Source organism: Amblyomma maculatum, chromosome 1 (assembly GCF_055883805.1).
Source record: "Amblyomma maculatum isolate TAMU_Amacu chromosome 1, ASM5588380v1, whole genome shotgun sequence".
Taxonomy (NCBI): Eukaryota; Metazoa; Arthropoda; class Arachnida; order Ixodida; family Ixodidae; genus Amblyomma; species Amblyomma maculatum.
In genome coordinates, this window is record NC_139344.1 from 443,915,971 (window position 1) to 443,940,143 (window position 24,173).

Below are 24,173 nucleotides of genomic sequence, written 5' to 3' on the forward strand. Positions count from 1 at the left end.
TCTTTTCTGAACATGACTAAGCAAAACAGCACTAGATGAGAACGACGTTGTATCAAATCAGTTTGAGGAACTCATGCGCCTGCAATCACCGAGGAAATATTTTACTTCGAAGTAGGGACTGATCGGTAGAATATAATCCAAAATAAACAACAAAAGTGCCCCAAGCAATACTACTGCAGGCGTATAATGTCAAATAAATAAATAAATGATAGGTAACACGCGAAACGCATAAAAAGCTTCCACCTTCGCTACCAGCCAACTTTGTAGCCACCACATTAAGCGCGTAACAGCCCCGGCTGCTACTGCCGCCGGGTCTCCGTGCCGACGCACTCCTTGCCTCAGACTTAGAAAATGATTCTAACTTGTTTTGCTCTCTCAAATAATGGACGCCGGGATAAAGGAATGCCTGAAATTATTCGTTACTCATGATCGCTGAATGCGAACGAGCTTTCGGTAGGAATGGCAACTGCGATAAAAGTAAGTTTTGTTGCACAGCTCCGTATAAGCTGCCGCCTGTGTGCCGCAGCTCATCCGCTGTCGTACGCTAACTCCAATACTGAAGCGTAGCCGAAATATATATTTCTTTTACAATAAGACGATTGGGTAACAGTAAGGAAGGTCCATCAATAGCCCATTTCCTATCATAGAACAGTCATCATCAGCAGCAGCCGAACTAAAGCCACTGCAGAGTTAGGGCTTATCTCACATTCCTTGAATAAACTGGTCCTGTGCTAGCTGCATCCATTCGACTACTGCAAACTTCTTAACCTCATCAGCCCAATGAATATTTTGCTGCCCCTGCTATGTATACGCTTTCCTTTCCTTGGAATCCAATTTGTTGCCCTTACCGGCCATCCATTATCCTCTCTTTATCCTCTCTTACCACTACATATTCTGCCCATGCCCATTTCATCGTCCTCTCGACTCGAATGTTGTTGACTTGTTATTGTTTTATTTCTCTGACCCACTGTGCGCGTTTTCTATCTCTAAACGTTGCACCTTCCATTTTCTGTTCCAGAGCTCTGCGTTGTGCTCAAATTAATTAGTACCCTTTTCTCCACGTTTCAGCCCACAGGTGAGTACAGGGAAGGGCATCTATTATTTATTTTCCTCTTGAAAGATACCGGTAAGCTTCTATATTCGTAGTGTGCTAGTACTTTCCAAATTTGCTCCATTACAATCCTATTCCTCTAGTAATTTCCTTTTCACTGCCCTGATTCACATTTACTACCTCTCATAAATAGACATATTCGCATACCGCTGCTAGTGCTCCACTGCCTATGGACACCCTGCAGCCAGTTTGTGGAGAAATGTGGCGCCACCTAGTAGCTTCACTACGCTCGTGCGATTCTTTGACTGCTACTGGATGCGACCAAGAAACATTCTGAGAGCACTGTGGAATCTACTCCGCAGAAGTGCTAAAGCCTGAGTGTTGCTGATGCTCACGGTGCATCACGTCTGCTCTTATTAACCTTATCAAATATATGCACCGTCATTATCATTGCTAATGGCTTGTCATTATGACTAACTGAAGCGTCATTGTCATCGCTACTATCTTCCTCACTGTAGACAAGGTGAATTATGATGTGTGGTTCACGATCCCGGGCGGGGTACAGTTGGCTAAAACGCTCGGCTGGGGATCCGAGGAGACAAAATTAATTTAGTTTGCACTATCATCTTCGCGGTGTACAATGAGAATTATGATGTCCTTTTCACGATTCCGGGTATGACGTAGTTGACAATAAAGAAAAAAAAAAAGGGTGTGACGTATTTGGTTAAAGTGCTCGGATGCGGATCTGAAAGATGGAGGTTCGATTACCGGTGAAGACCAGATTTTTATTTTTGTAATGATATTAGTTTTGAATTAGGGCGATGAAGTCATTTGATCGACAGCGATAGTGTAACCAAACGAACGCCGACAGTATGAGCTCTTAAACGATTTCGCCTCAATAATAATAAACGAAGTTACTGCTTTGTGACCTATTGTCGCAATCGCGATCGGGACCAGAGCGCACCGCTTGTCGTGGAGACCACGAAGGAAAAATGATAAGGGAAGCGGATCACAGCTCCGCGTGAGAGAAGTAAGTGAGATTAGTTGGCTTATGTGATTTCTGGCGTACAGACACCAAGGGGCGAATAAAAAGAATAAAGGATTAGTGGAGAAAACGGTATAAACTTTTTACTCGGGCAGCCACACGCTGGTTCCAGCCCTCTTTAAAGTGCGCGCACCGCGCTGTAAACTTTGGCTTGGCTTTAGCTTCGTGTGGCATTGTTCGTCTTTAAAAAGGGAACGTCCAGACAGGCAACAAAGCCGCATAGTCGCACAGTCGCAGAATCGAATTCCAGCCGTATTTCATGGGAGGCGAAATAAAAAAAAAAATGCCCGCGTGCTCTCTAAACAAGACTGCTATTGCGCCATGTATTCGGGACGTTATGCTCAACACACGCTCAAAACTTCGTAGTACACATTTGGGCTATTATAGTAATTGGTAAATATATAGTTCTGAAGGTGCCGAACAAGTTATGTGAAGGCGCGTGAGCTCTTGTGCGGAAGCAGGAACTTATACCGAGTCCTGCACGAAAAACTTCTTGCACCGACTGGCTGCTCAAGCTGCTCACGAATTTCTTCCCTCAAGCGATAGAGCGTTCCAACATTAGTAGCAAAATCACACTTCTAACACCCTCACTTATTTACGCCAGGTCGTTGAGGGCTGGCGTACCTGCCGGCAACACTCGCGGCAGTGAGCTACCACTGCGGACAAAGGTGAACGGAGCACGCTATTTGCTTCTAAAAATTTTCACATGTTGCATAATTGAAACTGGCAGTCGTGGTATGTATAAACAGGTAGTTGCCGCCAGTGCCATTATATTTGGGCAAATATTGTTTTCTTATGCCCAGTGCAGAAGGCGTGATTTTAATACCAACAGAAAAGCGTGCTCCGTTTACTTATGTCAGATCTTTAGGAGTAACGAAGAAAACAGCACTTACAGACGGGGCAGCAGAAAAGGACCAAACGTGTGCTGCGACTCGAAGCCAAATGGTTTATCGCAAAAGGCTGCTCGCATTATATAGCAGAAGTGCGAGCAAAACGCAGAAAAGACACACAAAAAACATATTTGGGGGCGCAATAGTGTACGCAACATGCCTATATTTTAGCACACCAATGCCTACCTTTTAGCACACCAAGGTTCTGGGTTTTGTTGCTTAGTTGCTCTTCAGGCTTGTTCCAATTTCTGGGCGCTGATGCGGTGGAATTGAAATATCCCAGGATTCGTGTCTCTCGAGTAATGGAGTTCGACTGGATAGCGGTAAGGGTGGTGGTCCTGTTCAAGTCCATATCAGTTCTTGTGGTTGAGGTGAGCCCCATTCTCTTGACAGTAATCCATTGTCTGTTTTAGTTGTCTTTTTTTTTTTTTAACGGCTACATTTTCAACTTTTAATGTCTGTCACGGTTCGTCCACCAAGGCAGATAGACATCCTGACATGCTGCAATTACTATCAAATAACTTTGAAAAATGCCCGTTTGTTTGTGCCGTAAGTTATCTTAACAATATCAGAGGAAGAAATATAAATATGAATAGTCTTTTGCATTTACTCCATCCTATAATGACGTTGCAGAGGGGCAAGATGATCAGCTTGCGAAAACGTCTACCCCGGCACAAAGGATTGCCGCTGCTGTACTAGTGGCACGATGTTGTGCAGCCAACACATACCGTATTTTTTTCAAATCACGATAATGGCAACCATTTTCCAAAACGTAGCCGTAATCTCCGTGAACGAGGTTTTTGTGCTTAACCGACAATCTTTTTTTTCCTTTTGCATAGTCCTACCACCTATGCTGCTAAGAGCCCATGAGCTATGGTTATATCTAATAATCTGATAACACACTCCAAGTGAATACCAGAAGTACTTTGATTACATCTCTGCACGATTCGTCGATGTAATCATTATGAAATACGTGTACTATTTGATTATAATACGTCGCTACTCGCTGTCTAGTGAGACAGCACAGGAGAGCATGCATGAGTAAAACTACGTTTTCTCACAATCTCTAATTTCTTTATGTAAAAAAGACATAAACCAGTACGCATGCATTTCTGCAGTGGAATAATCTTGGCGTAGTACGGATTAGACCGCGTAGGACGGAGTAGTACGGATTGCTTTCTAAAGTTTAAAGCGGACAGTGGGGAACGTCGGTGATGTAAGCAACGCTGATTGCCGATTCGACATTCTACCTAATATCAACTCTACACTGTGAAGCCTTATGAAGAAACAACATCAGCAGGATTCAACCAATTATTTTTATAAGGCTTGAAAGAGTAAGGAAGCTTTATGGTCGTTTCAGCTGGTATCTGGCGAGGGGAATGGAAGAAATTAGTTTGTCTATAAAAAAAGTCTGGAACTGACTGACATCCTTTTAATTTTGTTGAGATAAGCGCTGTCAATAAACATACTAAACTAACACTCTCATACCAAATTTGCACAAGCCCTTCGCGAAGATGTTGCAATGTCTGATGGCCCTCTAGAGCTCTAGCACGAAGCTTGGAATAGCAAAAATGCACAATAGGATGATTTGTGGAAACGCGCCACAAATAAAGCAGAGTCTCCATGAGACAGGAGAGCGTAAATGTGCGCTGAAGTCGACAGCGGCGGCCATAAACCTCAAAGAAAATCTGGGTACAGACCGACACTCTCTTGCGTGCATCATGGGATGCGGTGTGCTGCGCTAAACGACATACTGAAACCTCACAGAAGAAACAAAGTACGCAGTATAAATCTGGTTTATAGACGCGTGCCGCCTTTTTGCGAAGTTAGCCAGCCGGTCATTTGAAAATAGCAGAAATTGCAGTCTTCAAACTTTATGGCTCCTATTTCTCGAATGACATTAAGAAGCACGCATGACACGGAGGCTAGAAAACATCAAGGGATTCAATGGTGCGTCAGAAGCAGCCTCTCTCTGCGGCCTCTCCATTGACGCTTCAATGAGCGCCCATCGTGAGACAGGAAGCGATGCTATTGAGACTGGATCACATTTTGAGAGCCGAGGTTCTTAGCCACAGTGGATGGTGTTAGCTGACGCGCACGCAGGAGGCCATTTATATAAAGCATGCATCATTCAGTTTCACTCCGTTACAATACGGGAAAATTTATTCGCTGTCACAAGCAAGAGTTTACGTTTACAGTGGAAGCGGCTGGAAGCACTGAGGAAGCGATGCGAACATCCACCTTGCACTCGCGTTCCTTACCCCCTTGAACCCTTCCCGCTGAGGTCCACCCGATAAAGGGCGTAAACCCGTAGGCATCAGTTGGACCATTTCCACCAACGAAGTTTAGCATCTCAGCTTTATCAAATAAATTTGGTAAGAAAATATAACAGCAAGAAACACGCCGAAACTCTTAGAGCTTAGAAATGTTTTCGATTTCGGCCATTAAAGTGGGGAGGGGGGTGACAACAAGCGATCTTAAAAGCAAAAAGGCACCCAGGTGAGTTAACGATAAGGATAGATGAAGAATATCTCAGTAATCTGCGATTTGCGGATGACATGCCATCCATGTTTTAAACCCGTAACCATGTTGGCAATTTTCGAATGCGTTCGAGAAGGCTATTTCATGCATGCGGTTACTATATTGGGGCTTCAAGAATCCTTTCATGAGTATAGCAAAATAACTTCGCTCTTTTTTAGTTTCTCTATACACAAGGGCAAATGTCACATTAGCAGCATATACCTGATACTGGTGCAAGAATTAGGAAACTGCTGCTCATGACACCAACAGAAATAAAATGGCTCTCTCTTATCCCCAGACTTAGGAAGAGCAGGCATCGGAATCCCAACAACAGCACGTGCGAACAGCTAACATTCCTAAGAAGCGATAGTAAAGAAAACGAACGCCTAGCACGAAACAGGAGAACAGAGTCCCAGAAACGGGAATCCGTAGCAAGGAGCGAAAACACCATCCTTCGGGCAGCAATCTCGCCTCTAATGGACACGCCACAACGACTGACTTCCATTAGGAACGACGCAGGAACTCTCAGAGGCTGTAACAGCAGCATAAGTAGCAACGGTCTCTCTTTCAGCCTCGGGGTGAAGCGGCCCTTGAACCTCGCTTCGAGGCCCGTGGCTCCGTTGCCGACACAAGAAATGCGATGCGTAAAGCATAGAAAAAAAGAAAAAGGGGCACCCCACATTCTCCCATTTCTGTCCCCACCTCTTTCGAGCAAGTAAGGCTTGCCATTTCTTAGGGACTGAATAGATCTGTTCAGAAAGATCGGAGTTTTAATTCGCGTCCCAACACTCCGGGGAAGACCAACATGGCTACTCAATTCATCATCATCATCATCTACATCATGATCATTATCAGCCTGACTAAACCCACTGCAGGGCGAAGGCCTCTCCCATATTTCTCCGAAAAACTCATGTGCTAGCTGCATCCCCTTGACCCCTGCAAACTTCTTAACCTCATCAGCCTACCTAACTTTCTGCCGCCCCTTGCTACGCTTTCCTTCCCTTGGAATCCAGTTTGTTACCCTAAGCAGCCATCGATTATCCTCTCTTCGCACTACATGCCCTGCCCATGCCCACTTCTTGATTTCCACTAGAATGTCAGTAACTTGAGTTATTTCTCTGACCCACTCTGCACGCTTCCTATCTCTACTCAATTCAACTCAATTCAAAGGTCACCATCTCCATGAATATGCGGAGGCGTCGAATAAATGCATAAAATGCAGTTATCGTTATAGTTATTCAGTGATGCCTGAGCGTCACCAGGGCATTATTGCAATGACATAAAATTAAATGAAATGTCAAAAGTCTCGTATTAAAATATTAAACGATCTGTACACACACACACACACACACACACACACACACACACACACACACACACACACACACACACACACACACACACACACACACACACACACACACACACACACACACACACACACACACACACGCACGCACACACACACACACACACACACACACATTTCTTCCGCGTAAATTGTCGGAGAAGATATCAAAAGTCAGTGTAGGCAGATAGGAACGCAGCTCTTCCACTCTTAATCATGCCGTCGACCACGTTTTTCGGTAGTTCAGTTGCGAAAGGTCAGTGAAAGACAAGGACTACAGAAAAAGACAGACAGCTGTTGACATGTAGCTCATGGCTTTACTTGCGCTTTCATGGCCAGCATAGGAACAAAACTCACCCAAACGCTTCCATTATTATATTGCAGCAGTTCATTGCATAGATATTGGATCCCAAAAGTGAGTTCGGATAAGCGTTGTCGCGACATTTTGTTTAACAGTTCTTAATAAAACAAGATCACTACAAGGGGAGACAAGAAATGTGGCAGCTGAACAAACGCAACGTAATCAATTCAAAGTTTTCCTGAGCCATTACTTCACTGGTTTTTCTTATCCACCGATTCCAATAGCTTGGACTGCCTCCAGGGCAATGGAGAGGAGCTCGCGCTGACAGAGATCCGTGCGGTCAGCTCCGCCTACCATTCTTTTTGGCTGAAATACACCCTATGGATAATTTATATTCTCTGCATACTGCTCACTACCTGCAAATTTCTAAAGAAAACGACATTTTACGTACTGAACTGGAGTGCAGAAAGTCGCATTCATGGGTGACGAAGCAGGCTGCATAAGTCTGTGCCTGATATAAAGCATCGGATTAAGTAATCCTGCACGGATACCACAATACGTTTACCCCCAAAGTTTAGCCCTCTGGAACGAGCCGCAAGCCTACCGAAAGTCTTGAGCCTGGAGTTAATCGCGCGCAATACAGCGACGCTCGTTCATACACTGTAAACCACTTTGCACCCTTAAGGGTATATTAGTCATTTACCACCCTTACAACACCCATGTTTTTTCGTGAAATGGGTGTTCTTAATTGTTCGCACCTATTTTACCCCCACTTGGGATTTTTGGGCTGTTGAAAAGGTTCATTTATTAAAATGCACCCCGCCAATCTCCAAGGGTGTAAGGGTGTTTTGATTTTTTTTTATTAATTACGAAAACTTAAGGATAAAGGGAGGGATCACCGTGGATTTTGTTTGCAGAATGACGAAGTCTGTTCAAATAATTGTGAAAGCAGTACAAATACTGTCACGGTGCTGATATCATGTGCTCTTTACTACACGTTCAGGCCCTGATTTTCTTTTTGCAAACGATTGCAAGAATGAAAACAAAAAAATACAGCATGCGGAGTTCAGTGTCCATAATTAGGCTATATACAACAGTAACAGCTAGGGAGCGTCGTGCGGAGTGGAGCAATCCGAGATTAACTTGTAATGCACTACACATTGGCATTGTAAACATTACATGTTTTTAGTATCCATTCCGGCAGCCTTACGAAATTTGAGAACTGCACTACACCGGCCAGAGTCCATGCATCGGATGTAACATCAAGCCAACATTTTCATCCACCCCGTTACCATCGTATCGCGGGCTCAGAGTGACGGCGCCAAACGGAGCGTGCAATGCCATTGCGGAATTAAAATTTGTCCAGCACTTCTTTTGCATCCTGACGATTTAGGAGAAAATTGCATATACTGCAGGCGCATTGTTAACTACATGCGCAGCTCGTAAACGTTACTGCATGTTACTATTTTATTTGGCCACATAATTAACGCCTACACCACCAACACTCTACCTCACTTTACGGCTTTCCTGCCTCGCATGACTTCACTACGAGTAGCCAGATGCTTACATCACTGCACCGGCACTTACACGTATTCAGCCACGACCTGCTGAAAAGACGTTAAAACAGAAGCTTGGGCATGTTGGTAATTCATTGTGTAGAACAGCGCGAAAAACACGACAGGGACGAACGAAGACAACAAGACGAGCGCTGACTTTCAACTGACAAGTTTATTGCATGCCTGCATCCATATATATGAACACGTTCACACAATAAACGAAACAAGAACAACTAAACAAACACCGAAAAGTGTAAGAATGCAATCGAACCATGTGTCATCCAGATTTTCACAACGCATCATTTTCTCGTGTTCATAAATCTTACTTCACGTTCCGATAAAGCTATAGACGGGCTGCTGATACAAGTTTCCTTTATCCTGTTGATTTCTTTTGCTTCTAAAATCTCCCGTACTGTCTGGTCATTATGCCGATTGATTATTTTTGCTTCCTGTAGAAATGGCTGGCAAGCGTCGCTTTTACAGTCCCTGCAGTGTATGCCCATAGTCTTGTTGTCTTCGTTCGTCCCTGTCGTGTTTTTCGCGCTGTTCTACACAACTGCTGAAAAGACCTCGGACGAGAGCGTTACGAGGCGAGTGGCCGTCGGAAAATCGTTCTTCCGCAACTTCGCAGGAAACCCTGCTTGGATAGAAGGCACCGTACAAAAAAGACTAGGGCATCGATCTTGGCTGATCAGGTCCAAACCCGGAACGGTTCGTCGGCACCTTGATCACAAAAAGCCAGGTGCTGAATCCTACCCGACGGAAGATCCGCCATTGAACGATCAGACCAGCAGACCAGCAGCAAGCGAACAACAGTCCACACTGCCGGCTCCTTACATGATCGCGACACCACAAGCGGAAGCTTCGCCTGAGGCCAATCTGCCTACAGCGCCCCACTCCGAACATGGAGAAGCTGAGGCCCGACAAAATGACTGCGCAACACAACCCTGCGACGACCAACAAAACGAGTCCAGGCATGATCAAGCTTTGCCAAGGCCTCAACGTGAACGTCGTCCACCCAACCGATACGGTGACCCAGTCTAAGGAGGAAGGGGTGTTGTGTACGCGAACCGACGCACTGCCACACCGCCTCCTAGCAAACGGACGCACGGCCGCTCCATTTGCAATGCCTCCTTGCAGCTGCGAGCCGGCCGCTTCGGAGGGACCAGCGGGGATTACCCCTGCCTGCGCCGACGACGACGCGCGGATGTAATCGAGCCGTGCGTTGCCTCGGAACTGGACCGTCCTGGGACCATGTGCGCGACCCAGGGCACTAGAAGCGATGCCTTCTTTACAGGCGCTCGCGCTTCTCTCTCTCCGTCTCTTCCCCTCTCTCATAAAATACAATAAAGTAGTCTCTACCCAGCAACCGAATCGAGAGGTTCCTCGCTCACGGGGCTCCGACGCCCAAACATAACATGGGGCATCACATATTCAATTTCAGATTGGAAAATGAACATTCAGTTAAGCTCAATTTTCATCTATCAGCAGTTTTTGCGCTCCATGTACCTATAAAACTGGAGACCGACAGCCTTTCTTTAAAGCTCCTTGTTACCTCGTTATGGGCGCATATGAGAAAGCGCTTTGCTTTGTAATTAACTATTCCATGTTTTGATGCGGGCTTGCCTCTCATTCTAGTGCATGCCGTGAGACTGACCTTCGTGGCGACAGAGCAGATTATACACGCAATTGTAGCAATTGTCAGTGCAGAAACAAGGGACTGCCTTCTCGAGGGTCAACGAGAATCAACCGCCCGATACAACGCAAGGTGACGGGCCACAGAATTTCATCCCGGAGATCTCGTCGTGCTCGAAGCCGGCGCACGGAACACACTTGACGCGCGCTACGAAGGACCCTTTGAAATTACAGAAGTGATGAGCCAAATCTAGTAGTCATAGAAAGACTACACCACGCACCTGGTAAAATCAACCGAAAAACAGTGAACGTTGAACAACTGCGGAGATACAAGGAGCGCGATCTCGTCGCTAATGAGCTTATGCCGTCTCCCCGGAATGCTTGCACCTGAGGACAGGCGCATATTCGGGAGGGTCGTATCAGCGCTACGCCGACTACGCCGACCAAAGTGCCAGTTTAGGCATTTTCTACCTTGACCATCGAACGCTGACGCCGCTATCCGACACCGCGCCCAGCCAAGGCTAAAACGAACTTTCTCGTTGGCGCAGCACACGAAACAGCAGGGCAAGATCACATGAGGAGAGAGAGCGAGCCGTCTCTGACGTGTGTGTGACTGGTGTACGTGCCGGTACCAGGGATTTAACCGTGGGAACAACGGATGTGAAGGTGTGAAATGTGATTACTGAGAGAGTCAGTCGAAGCTGGACCGAGAGAGAGAACGGATACGCATCACAACAGCGTAGTTCGCACAGGCGCGTTCTTCTTTCGGACTGACATCCAACTAATTTTTTAATTCGACCTCAATAAATTAGGTCCCTTAATTTCTTTGAGTGTCTGCTAACACAATCGTTCTGGCTACTGCTGCTGCTGCTGCTGTACGAAAAAATACACGTTTCGTCTCGCGATAAACCGAAACCGAAAGCGAGGCCGCATCGCTGCATGTCTGCCGCCAGGTGGCCTGCGGTATCGTCGTAGTCACGTTTTCCCACTATTTTGTTTTACAGCGTGTGGCATGGCGGCGGTGCGTTGTCCACGCCAACGGCATTTTCGGACATATTTTGCGACGTATTGAAGTGAACCGTAGTGTTTGTGTGTGCATATTTAACTGCAAATGCGAGTAGTTTCGTTCACTGTTGTCAGTGTGCCGTCTGACATACACACTGAACAGAAGTGGCCCTCGAAGTTCCCTATGAAGCTTTGCGTTCTTTGTTGTCTTCACGACGATGCTCGAACCCCCACTAAAGGTAAGAGATCTTATGTATTGGCATATGGTGGGTGCAAATTTTAGAACGCATATTTTACAGAATGTATGCCTGTCATACTGCTGAGTTCGACGTTCAGGAAATTGCAAGCGTTACAGACTTGTTCGGAGCTCTCCGCCGAGAGCGGTTGCAACACTAACGGGGAGGGGAGAGGGAGGGGGGTGCGCTGAACAGTAAACATAGAGAAATCATTCGATTTCCACGATTATAACTGGAAGCCATGCATCCATGTTAGAGATTACTAGCGCATACTCTTTAGGACCTCTGCGTTCTGCCAGATTTAAAATGTGACAAGTTTGAAAGGCAAGGAGAATGCATTTGGTCGATTTTCATCTCGCCAAGAGGTTCCTTCGCGCATGTCAATTTTTACTGTCATAAGCGCTCATGGGCTGTATTTTAGCTCTACGTGATACATTGCGCAAGCACAATATTTGAGAAAAAAAATTTATCTTCTGCACAGGCATTGTCCGCTGGTTTGTGGATCTGATTGCTTTGCATTTATTTCATTCTGTCTTCAGCTTAAGTGACAACTTATGCCGCACGTTCGGTCTAAAAGTGGTCGGCATAGTAGTAGTAGTAGTAGTAGTAGTAGTAATACTAGCAGTAGTTGTAGTAGTAGTTGGCACAGCATGCCGAAAAGAGTACATAAAAATTTTGATCATGGTAATTTGGGCTTCTAGTGATAGATGATTGATTGGCGTGGGATAGGTGATGAAGAGTTGATGCAATTATTTTAATTCATCATTGATGAATTAAAAAATAAATTTAAAACAGAGGGTTTAAAAGCAAGAGAATGCTCAGACAAAACGCTTGATGTTGCTAATTAAGAAAATATAGTGTATAAATGACCAATTTGTTGATTGAAACAAAAAATGAAAATGCATTCAAAGTTGTCAGACTGCTTAGAACGGAAAGTGAATGTTTTGTGGTGCTAAGTATAGGTGTATAAAAGAAAAAAATGGGAAGTGAAAAATATTGTCCGTGTGTGAAAAACTGCTGTGTGATAACCTCTACAGAGCTTCTTTTATTTATTCTCCCTTCTGCCACATTTTTGTTCTGGCCGCATTGCTCAGTTGTATTTATGACGGCATTGCATTATGTCTGCAGGACATACCACATGGGAGCTCACAGCACTGAATTTGTGGCAACTGGAAAATATTCAGGAGCGGCATGTGAACCAATGGTGCGTGTTCTGGCTGTAGTACCTCTTTTTAAGTTGGATTATGTGTTCTCCATCCTACATAAATAATGCAATATGTATGTAAGCACTCTAGTAGAACTTTTTGCTGTGTTGGTGCATGTTATGAAATAAAGAAGCGTCAACAATGAACAAATACAACTAAGTGTCACGGACAACTTGTATGAAAGAGCACTGAACAATGGTAGAGGGAGATGCCTAAGTTCGCAGGTCAACGTTTCGACCAGTTGGCTTGTCTTCATCTGGGCGGAGAAATCATCACTAGCAGAGGTTTAAATACGCTGAAGAAAAGCTGAGGAGGAGGAGGGTGCATGAGAAGAAAGTAGGTCAAGAACGGAAAGAAAAATAGAGAAAAAATTTCTTCAGTATGGATTTTTCAGCCTGGAATCTGTTCCTGTGGCCTGAAAAAGAAATAAAAGTGGCAGCAGCAGGAAAAACTACAATGCAGGGTAGATGATTAGTCAGCATAGTCCATGGTTTCACGGACTACCGTCTGGCAAAAGGCGAACATTGCAGAAACAAATATACACTCTCCAAAATGTTTAAAAAAAAAAGGAAACATGACATTTCGGGGCCCGTGCGGGTCCCTTGATCACATGGAGCGCTGCGTGGAACTAGGGCAGCTTAAATGCGATAAAATTGGGTAGTGTCCGATTGTAGATCTCTGGAAGATTTCCACGTGTCCTATTAAAAGCATAACACGAGGCATGCTCTTAGCAGGACACATGTAAATCTTCCAGAGATCTACAATCGGTCACTATGCAATTTTAACCATATTTAAGCCGCTGTCGTTCCGTGCAGCGCTTCATGTTAACAAGGGACCCGTACCAGCCTTGAAACGTGGTTTTTCCTTCTTTCTTTTTTTTTTTTCAGAAGGTTGGAGCGAGTGTACGCTTGTTTCTGCAGTGATTAGTCGGCACCTAAAGCAGTTTTAGTGCAGACACACTTTTCTTGAAAAGCAACATGCATTCCAAAAGGTCCTGATAACATATCTGCAGGGGAACAATTCTCAAAAGCTTTTCCCAAAGGGGAAGAAGGAAAAAGAAACAAAATATTAACAGGACAGTGAACGATATACCTGCCACTGTGGTTAACTGTCCTGTTAATATTCTTTTTTTTTATGTCCTTCTCCCCCATCTGGAGAAGGCTTTTGAGAATTTTTTTTATGTGTGTGTGCAGTCGGTGGCCGAGCGGTTAAGGCGATGGACTAGATATCTATGCAGGGTGTTTTGCTGGGCTACTTGATAGTTGTCAACATTATGATATCGCAGTGCTGGCTGGCAGATTAGAACAAAATCAAAAGCATATTTAAACCCTTGCCAGATATCTGCAGGGGAACAATTCTCAAAAGCTTTTCCCAAAGGGGGAGAAGGAAAAAGAAACAAAATATTAACAGGACAGTGAACGATATACCTGCCACTGTGGTTAACTGTCCTGTTAATATTCTTTTTTTTTATGTCCTTCTCCCCCATCTGGAGAAGGCTTTTGAGAATTTTTTGTATGTGTGTGTGCAGTCGGTGGCCGAGCGGTTAAGGCGATGGACTAGATATCTATGCAGGGTGTTTTGCTGGGCTACTTGATAGTTGTCAACATTATGATATCGCAGTGCTGGCTGGCAGATTAGAACAAAATCAAAAGCATATTTAAACCCTTGCCAGTGATGCCTGCTCTGCCCAGATGAAGGCAAGTCCACTTGTTGAAATGTTGGCTCAAACTGTGAACTGAGGCTTCACCCCTCTACTATTTTCCAATGCTCTTTCATGCAGTGTAGCAATCTTCTTCCTCTAATTCTACATGGACAACTTGTAGTGGAACTTGTATTCGTTCGTCATTGGCGCTTCGTTATTTCATAGCAATATGTATAACTGTGTACTAAATACCTTATTCATTCTTTCTAGTTGGATTTCAGCCGAGACTTGTTTCAGACCACTTTGAATATTATATTGAGCATCAGTGTTCCTTAAGACCCTGAATTAGGTGAATGAAAGGCAAAATATGAGGAGAGGTTATCATTGATGTAAATGTCAGCAGACAGAAATGGAGCTTCTCATGGCTTCTTTATTCATGTGTCATTAAATTGGGAATTCTTTAGCACTCTCATAATAACCATTTACTAATGAATGGCTACGGCTGTTGCAAAAGCTGATTGGTATTGAAATCGTGCTAAAACAAAACGCTAACGCACTATATGCTTACTTTGAGGCCTGTATTTGAAACCAAATATATTTTGAGATATGCAAGGGCCTCAATATGACCAAATTAATTCAGGCTCAATCGTTTACATAATTCATTCAAAAAGGCCAAATGCTGAGGCAAATATAAAGTCCTAATTTATCAGAGGTGAGAGTTGGAAGAAAAAAAAAACCTTTACTGCAGCTATAGATGAAGCCACAGCTAGGCTCAATTGCTGTATGAAGCTGCTATAACATTCCTAGCAAGCTAATTTGTATGGCACCAAGAGTCTGCATACTAATATGGCCTGAATATCAGTATTATATCATTAAAATAGATAGAACAAAATGAAGGCAATAAGCTACATAAAGTCAAAGGAGACTGAAGAAGGATTGAGGTGCAGCTGCAGTCTGCCAGTGGATGTTTTGACAAATGAACTTGTCAATGTCTGGGCAGTGGTGTAGTTTGTTTTTGCTTCCCAAGGACTAAGGCGAGTAGGGAAGGAACAAAAAGGTGCTGCCTTGGATATGGCCTTATATTAGCATGGAACTTGTGATCCCATAACCTGAAGAAAATAAAAATTTTGCAGTAGCAGTTAAAGAGCAGTGCATTGTACGAGATAGATAGATGATCCCTTAACCTGAAGAAAAAAAAATGTTGCTGCAGCACTTAAAGAGCAGTGCATTGTACACAATGAATAGGCGCAAGAAGCAGGTTGGATGTTTGCATGTGTTTGTAGGAGAAAATTGATGATTTTGTAGGTGAATCGCCATGGGCCAACTTAGCTGCGAATAGCAGTAGGTACTGTGAGAAACAGATCGCACAGAAGGCAGGGAAGAAAAAGATGGAGGTTCTAGGAAGGCATTGCTGAGGAGTCTGGAGGGTGACATTAAGAAAGGAATAAATAAGGCAGAAAGGAGATATTTGAACAGAATGAATTATGTTACGCCGCACATGCAAAGGATGAAATGCCAAAAGAAAAGAGACAAATGCAAGACAAAGTGAGAAGTACCAACAAATGTTTCAAAAAGCAATGCAGCTCATACTGTAGAGGGGGGAACAGTTTTGAAAAAAACAGTTGATGAATAGAATAGATGAATAGAAGATCGTTTGTAGCGCAGGTCATCCCTTAACGCATAAAAAAATTGTATATTGACATATTAACATTATTTACAGGGAAACTTGGTAGACTTAGTAGTTTCTGAACAATATTCCCCTCTAGATACCTTCACCACAACTGCAAGGTATGCAAGGACCAATATATGTATCGTTTGGCTTGGTAATACACCTTTCCTCTCATGCACACACATACTGGATTTCCTGAAGAATGCATTTCATTAATCTGAGTTGCCATTTTTCTTGTGATATTTGGCAATTGCAGCATCCACAGCAGTGTTAAGACTGCCATTCAGTGGAAAACATGAAGGCATGCTGAAAAAATTTGGATTGCTCAAAATGTGTGGCTGCCACTTAGCAGCGGATGCAAAAGAGCAAGGTGTCTATGTGTTTGCAATGTCAGTGCGTGAAAACTATAAGTGGTTAGAATTTTGAGAGCCCTCCACTATGGTGTGTCTCATAGCCTGAGTCGCTTTGGGGTATTAAATGCCCTAAACCATAAAGAAAAAATGACATCAGTGTGAAGTGGCTGAACTGAAAATCATTATACCATTCATAAACTCTGACTACAAGGCCACTTCTTGCCTGGAACATCATTACGACTTGTAAGTGTATAAAATTAATGCAAAGCAATTCGGGAGAAATGGCAGTCTAGATCACGCCGTGCACTGATGCAGTGAGGTTTCATTGCCACTGCACTATCATGCTTTACTCATGAAGTGCTTCCTTGGTAAGGGTTTACTTAACAATTTGATATTATTCAGAGAAATATAGGAGCAGATGCCTACTGCGGTCCTAGTTTCTAACATATGGCTGTGATTTGGAGCACTTCCCGAGTGGATATTGTAATCATGCAAGTCTGCTGCTGCATGCAGTAACTGTTGCAAGTTAACATCTCTCCTTTGTTTTGCCTTTTTTTTATACTGGTCTCTTTGCAGTTCCTGCATGACTCAACCTTATTGAGAACGATGGGCTTATGGCAGTGCGACAGGGACATGAAAGTGGTTCTCCAGGCTGATGCATTGGTATTGTCCCAAGACACAAGAAATGTGAGTAGTTGCACTATCGAATAAATTGCAAGATTGAGTCATGCACTTTACATTGTTCATAGAAGTAGCAATAGCGGACCGAGCAAGACTGGGCTCATAGGCAGCAAGTGGGAGTGAAAGGTGCTTTATGAGAATGATGAGTGTGAACAAAAGCTTATATTGCCCATAGTTGTTTTAGGCATTGGTTTTATGATAACTGAGCTGATATTGGATATGTCTAACCTATTCGAGCATATCCGATTGGGGATGGGGAACATCCAGAATTTGGCCCCCTGGACCCCCAAATTTCACTTCATAAGTTGCGACCAAAGTCGATTTTGATATTCAGCTTTAACCGCGAATGACAACTTTTGTGTATAAATGATGAGTGATACCTTCAGTGATATCACTACTGGGTGCACAGTAGAAGTAGGTGGTAGGATAGAGAAGATACCGGTAAGCTGTCTAATGAGACTAAATATTTGACTAAGAAATGCCAAAGTATAAAAGCTTCCAAACCAATCGACAATAAAACTGGCAGAGCTATCAAAGGTAATCAACGCGTACAAAGTGTCCGACGTAAGCAAGTATTACATATTGAGCGTGTTTTAAAGAACGGGCAGCCTTAAAACGGTGAATCTATGTATCATCCGAAGTAGTCAGGACAGCAAGATTGGCTGTTGTAAAATTCAATCAGACGTTCCACCAGTGACGAATAACGAGATTGAGAAAGCTTTAGAAACTATGAAAAGGGGGAAAGGAGCTGGGAAGGATCAGGTAACCACAGATTTGTTGTAGACTGGAGGGATACCATGCGAGGAAAGCTAGCCATCCTTTAAGTGTAAGGCCTGCAGTCATCAACAGAACTGGAATCATGGAAGATTGTTAACACTATCTTAATTCATAAAAAGGGGAAGTCAAGGACTTGAAAATTATAGACCAATCAGCTTACTATCTGTTAAATATAAGGTTTTACTAAGGCAATGGCTAACAAAATTAGGTCAACCTTAGACATTTGTCAAGCAAAAGATCAAGCAGGTTTTCGGAAAGGGTACTACACTCTACTATCGATCATATCCATACCATAGCAAAACATACATTTCAGTTAGTTGGTACATCATCGAAAACATTACCAGTGCTGCGATAGGGGACAGAGAGCAGGGACGACAAACGCTACTAAGTGAAGATTATTTGAAAAATACACAGCTATTATACCGACAAGACAACCAGAAGTGCATGTGCTACCCCCCCCCCCCCCCCCCCCAGGAATCCAGATAAGAACTTTTAGTCGTGTATATTTACTTAAGGGATGGTTATGTACGTTTTGCCGTTCTTGTACACCTAATAGGCATCATGCAATTCCCATGTCAGTTGATCTTGATGTCTGAATAACTTTCGCCCTTTAAAAAAAGAGGAGTGCATGCTTTTTTATTTGACACATTAGGCACACTTGGTTTGTTCAGGTGAGTTTCAGTAATGTAGGGCTAAATCTGACGGAGCACTATTCAAAGGCGTTTTATGTTGGCGTAAGTGCGTGTTCATGAATTTCCCGGTTTGGTCTATATAGTTCTTGCCAAACCTAAAAGGTATGTCATTGACCACTCCCTCTTCATACGGCACAAACTGCAACTCATGTTCCACTTGGCAGGCATTTTTCCTTTTGCTTCATTTTTGTTTTCATTCTCTGGCTCTTCAGTCAACAACAGCACAAATTCTTGCTAGCTTATTAGGAGCTGGAAACAGCAATATAATGCCAACTTGTTTATGCCTATGGGATAACTGATGGATGTATGATATCACTGCATACTTCTTTTTCTTTTTGCTGGAAGGCCCCCTGTGGATCATGTTTACCAAACGACTATCTATTTCAGGATTTTATTGCAAGCATTTCAAGTGATTCGGAAAGCCGGCTAACCTGAGCCTATGGACCTGCTGCTTGAAACTTGTGTCTAGCATGGACGCATGATTTATTAATCGCTGATCCTAAGCATGCCACTGCTATGCCGCACTTGACTATCTTCAAATGACCTGAATAATAAATAAGTGAAGGCTTTTCTGACCACTGTAGAAAGGAACAACAAACATGATCTTCGTTCCCTTCCATTCAAACATTCAGGAATTGGGGCTAATTTCTGGTATTTTTGACTTTTTTCCAAATTTTGATGTTTACTTTGAAATACGAAATGAAATCAGCTCCAATCTTGGCTGTTGGGAAAGAAGGAAGGTCAAATTTGTTGGTTCTTTCTACATATGTCTGAAAAGCCTTTACTTAGTTATCATTTAGAGCATTCGAAGATAGTTAAGTGCGGCATAGCAGTGCCATGCTTATCAGCGATTACTAAATCATGCATCCACGATATAAACAGAAGTTTCAAGCAGCAGGTCCAAAGTCTAAAGTTAGCCGGCTTCCCAGATGACACGATAACACTTGCTTGCAATAAAATCCTGAAAAAGATTGTCGTTTGGTAAACATGATCCACAGGGGCCTTCCAGTAGAGATAAAAACAGGTACGCAGTGATACCATACATCCATCATTTATCCCATAGGCTTAAACAAGTTGGCACTAGATATGCGGTTGAGGTATTATTTTCGGCTCCTAATAAGCTAGGAAAATTTCGTGCTCTTTTTTTGACAGAAGAGCCAGAGAATGAAAGCAAAAAAGAACCAAAAAAAGCCGGCCAAGTGGAATATGAGTGGCATTTTGTGCCATGTGAAGAGGTCGTGGTCTATGACATACCTTTTAAATGCGTCAAGAACTATAATATGGGCCAGACCGAGAAATTTATTAAAACGCAAAATGTCTTTGAATGGTGCTCCTTCACCAAATTTAGCACTACATTACTGAGACTCACCTGAACAAGCCAAGTGTGTCTAATGTGTCAAAAAAAGCATGTGCTCCTCTTTTTAACCGGGCAAAAGTTATATTCAGACATCAAGATGAATTGACATTGTATGAAGCCTATTGACAAGAACAGCAACACGTGCATAAGCATCTGTTCAGTAAATACACATGAATGAAATTTCGTATTCGGATATATAACTAATGTCTCTTCTTTTTTTTTTCTTTTTTTTACGGGGTAAGGAGCAAGCGCTTGCACTTTTGGTTGTCTTTCGTGAGTATATTGTATTTTCACATGAGTGAGTGTATTTTTCACATAAACTGCAGTTGTTAGTAGCGCTTCTCCTTCCTTCGCATCTTTGTCCCCTGTCGCAGCACTGGTATAAGAATAGAATAGCTGATAGAAAAATGCTCGGTATACAACCAGACCTTACACATAGCATTCTTTGATAGAGAATAAGCATTTGACCCAATAGAAACCTCTGCAATCGTGCAGGCATTGCTCACTGCAGAATCTGGGTGTAGAGAAACCGTATGTGAAAGTACTGAAATATATCTGTAGTGGCTGTATAGCAACCAATATTCTGCATGAAAGAGGTAGCAAAATTGCAGTACAAAAGAGGTGTTAGGGATGAGACACGACTTCGTTAGTACTATTCACAGCTTGCTTCGAGGAAGTATTCAGACTTGTAATGGGAGCATTTATGGATAACAGTTGATGGGAACCACCGAAGTGGTCTACAATTTGCTGATGACGTTGCATTGTTAAGTAATTCAGAGGATGAACTACAAAAGATGTTTGGTGACCTAGGCAGGGAAAGCAGAAAGAAAAGTAGGCCTGAAAATCAATATGTAGTAGACTAAAGTAATGTTTAGCAGCCTCGAGAAGGAACAGCAGTTTACAATGGGCAATGAAGCACTGGAAATGGTAGGTGAATATGTCTACTTAGGACAGGTAATAACTGCAGATCCGGACCATGAAAGGGAATTAGTAGGAGAATAAGACTGTAATGGAGTGTATTTGGCAAGTACTAGCAGATTTGACTCGCAGCTTACCGAAGAGTCAGAAAAATAGCTAAAGTTAATGACATTCTAGTAAAAATCAAGAAGAAATGGACATGTGCCGGGCATGTATTGTGGAAATAGGATAACTGATTGTTGTTTAGGGTAACAAACGATTTCAACTACTGGAAAGCATAGCAGGTGATGGCTGAAAGTTAGGTGGGTGGATGAGGTGTACTTTGCGGGGGTCAAATGAATGCAGCTGGTACAGGAAAGGGCTAATTGGAAAAATATGGAGATTTGCCTTTGCCCTTCAGTTGGTATAGGCTGGCTGATGGTGCTGTCTAATGTAATTTGAGTATGACCAATTTAGATGACCTCATGGTGATTGGGAACCTCCACAATTCGGCCCCCTGGACCTCCAAAATTTGATGAAAATCAATGTCTGACCTAATTTGAGTATGCCGAATTCTGTGCATACCTCCAAACAAACTCAGTTCCTATCTGAAATTTAAATTCTAGCAATTTTGTCGAAAATTGGTGCCTAATCTTATTTGAGTGTGACCAATTCTGCAATGACTTTAAAATTTAGGTAGGCCATGTCGAAAACTTGGCCAACCTCTGGATTCCTAAAATTTGACCTCATCCAAATTTATCCATATTTTATGTCTAGCTTAATTTCAGTATAGCTAACTCAGTTGTGATTACCAGATTCAATGGGCCACTCCCGGATTTTGGTTTCTTGATTCCCATAATTTCAACGATAGAAATGGCAACTAAGTGACGGTTCTAGGCAACAAAACACAGGACTCATAATGGAACGAGGCACGAAACTTGAATGCTTCTGAATTTTGTCACATGATCAGGCTTAAATGCATTACTGTAATCTTTTATTCTAGCGCTGTGGCTGAAGCACCATTAGAGGGAAACTCCCTAGTGGTGGAATGGCGCCTCTGATATCGTGACATGAATGTGTGGCCATCTACTAGGGCAATGCATACATTTTAGTCACAGTTTGTAAGCTTCCAAATCATATCACCTTCAGATAATTTTATTCCTGCTCTCAGTATTTTCACTGACGCAGCTCTGGTTTTTGGTGGACAGTGAGCAGTAGGATGCTCAGAAGTTCTTATTGTCAGCTTTCATAGTGTCTTCTTCTTTCTAAACCAAGCCTGGATCAAAACCTTAAATTTGGCATATTTTTGTGTCTTTATGTACAGACATCCAAGCTGCATGCATCTTTTGCTTGCTGTCCAAACATCTGGATCAACCGAGAGCAGAGGGAGCAACTTCTGTGCCTTTGGTGAGTTAAGCTAGCATTATGCTGTACACAGTGTGTGCTAACTGGAATATTTTTTTGGTATTTAGACCCTCATATACTGTTGAAAGAAATCGTAGTCTCATTTCATTTGTAATATTTGTAATTATTATGTGAAGCCTGAAAGATGCATTTTAGATTTGGACGCATGCTATTTTGTATTTTTGCACATATTATTCGAGCACAGCTATGCAAAAACATTTAAGATAGTAATCACATTCCTCTGTGCATGAGAATGAAGCATCAGTTTTGATGGTACATTCCTCTTCAGGACTAAGTTCCAATGGTAATGTGCATGAGTAGAACTCTTTAATTATATATGTGACCAGGACCCATACTAGATCTGGCTATTGGTACAACATATTTTATTCAGTAGGATTTTTGCACTCAATAAAGAAATGCCTCCTGAAGAGGGACAAAAACCAAGGTACTTGAAGCAGTGCCACAATTTCCACACATTTGTGTCTGATCTGGCTGTTCGAAACACTGCACTGAATATGATAGCCAGGAAAAATTGATGAAAGGGCTTATAGACTGGAATTAAAACAAGAAAAACCTTAGACTTAGACAGTTTTTTGACATAAATTTTGAAGATGGGCTGCTTTGTTGTGCCTTGCAGGTTCCAAAGTGTGAAATATTTTATCAAACTGCAGTAACAGCTTTTGCTGATACAAATTTGTAAGCCAGTAGATGGTAACAATTGTGTCATTTGTAGAAATTGCGAACATTTTAACTTCTGTTTTTCCTTTTTGTTTCTTATTCAGGACAAAGAGAAGCTATATACACCACGCATCGGATTCACCAGCATCATCCTCGCAGAGGCACAAGAGATTTTTTTTTAATTTTGTACTCAGAGTTCCAGACATCATAGAAGGCATTATAGCATGAATGGCAGCACACTGGCTTTTTGTATACTTGATCAGGTATTTTTAGGTGTTTATGTAACAAAGGCGTGATGCACATCATCCAGCGTTTCATATCAGCACATCAAATTGCTTTTTGCCTAAAGACCAGGCCATGGTAAAGCACATTGTTCTTGCCATTGAGAACCTGCTCTTCTAGCCTTGAAGCCAAAGTCATATTTTTGATAGCATGTATCTGTCTGTCATGTCCCCTGAATGGTTTCAATAAATGGTTTTCCAAGAGTACAGTTTCATGTGTGTTCATTCTCGTTGAATGTTTGACATGTTTTAAACATTCTAAAACCAAGAGAAAGCAGCTGTGTTGTCTGCAGCACATACTGGATATTTTGGGAAGTGCAAAGCCTTGATCATTTCACTGAGCATTGCTTAGCCACGCAGTATGCAGTAAAGAAATTTCCAAAACGAAAAGGATGGTATAAAAGTGCAAAATTAAAAAAAAGGGTGTGAAGGTAAAAAATGTTGTTTACACCCATTGTGAAAGGGTGTAACTGGCATAAAACACCTTCCGCAGTTTCTGCTGCAGAAGGGAAAAATTATGAAACATTACCCTTTATAAGGGTACATTTCAACCTAAAATTACCCTTTCTGGAGGGTGTAAGGGTGTTAGTTATAGACATCGATATCCACCCTTAAGGGTGTATTTTGGTTTACAGTGTAAATTCCTCTCAACCATATAGTGTGCAAAGCAAACGCTCGCTCAGTACATGCTGCGAGTAGTAAAACACGGTAACATACAGAAGACGACAATATACGAAGCTATGTCCAGCACACATTTATCAGCCTTTACAGACCGTTTTCGCGGCGAGGACGAAAACAGCCTCGAAGGCGAGTGCACAGCGTCATTTCTGCTCTTTGGTTTGTGGGAAAGCGGTGATAGCACCGGGGGCGCCATGCATGCATACCACGCACAAAGTACACTCGCTGCGCAGTTTTTTGTGCACAAAGCATATTGAATGGCCGTAAAGCGT

The 24,173-nt window shown here is 42.8% G+C and overlaps 1 protein-coding gene across 1 annotated transcript; it reads left to right on the top strand.

The window, feature by feature from the left end:
* Window positions 1-11,349: 11,349 nt before the first annotated feature.
* LOC146209595 (uncharacterized) lies at window positions 11,350-23,438 on the top strand. Its single transcript, XM_084587426.1, has 5 exons — window positions 11,350-11,590; window positions 12,716-12,791; window positions 17,033-17,143; window positions 22,185-22,267; window positions 23,047-23,438. Exons 2-5 carry the CDS (start codon window positions 12,726-12,728, stop codon window positions 23,168-23,170), a joined length of 384 nt encoding a protein of 127 aa, XP_084443552.1. The 5' UTR covers window positions 11,350-11,590; window positions 12,716-12,725; the 3' UTR covers window positions 23,171-23,438.
* Window positions 23,439-24,173: the final 735 nt, after the last annotated feature.

Excerpts from the sequence above, each read along its gene's own strand:
- LOC146209595 (XM_084587426.1), top strand. The coding sequence starts at position 12,726 with ATGGGAGCTCACAGCACTGAATTTGTGGCAACTGGAAAATATTCAGGA. Across the intron at positions 12,792-17,032 it reads GAGCGGCATGTGAACCAATG|TTCCTGCATGACTCAACCTT; the intron begins GTGCGTGTTCTG and ends GTCTCTTTGCAG. Across the intron at positions 17,144-22,184 it reads TGTCCCAAGACACAAGAAAT|ACATCCAAGCTGCATGCATC; the intron begins GTGAGTAGTTGC and ends CTTTATGTACAG.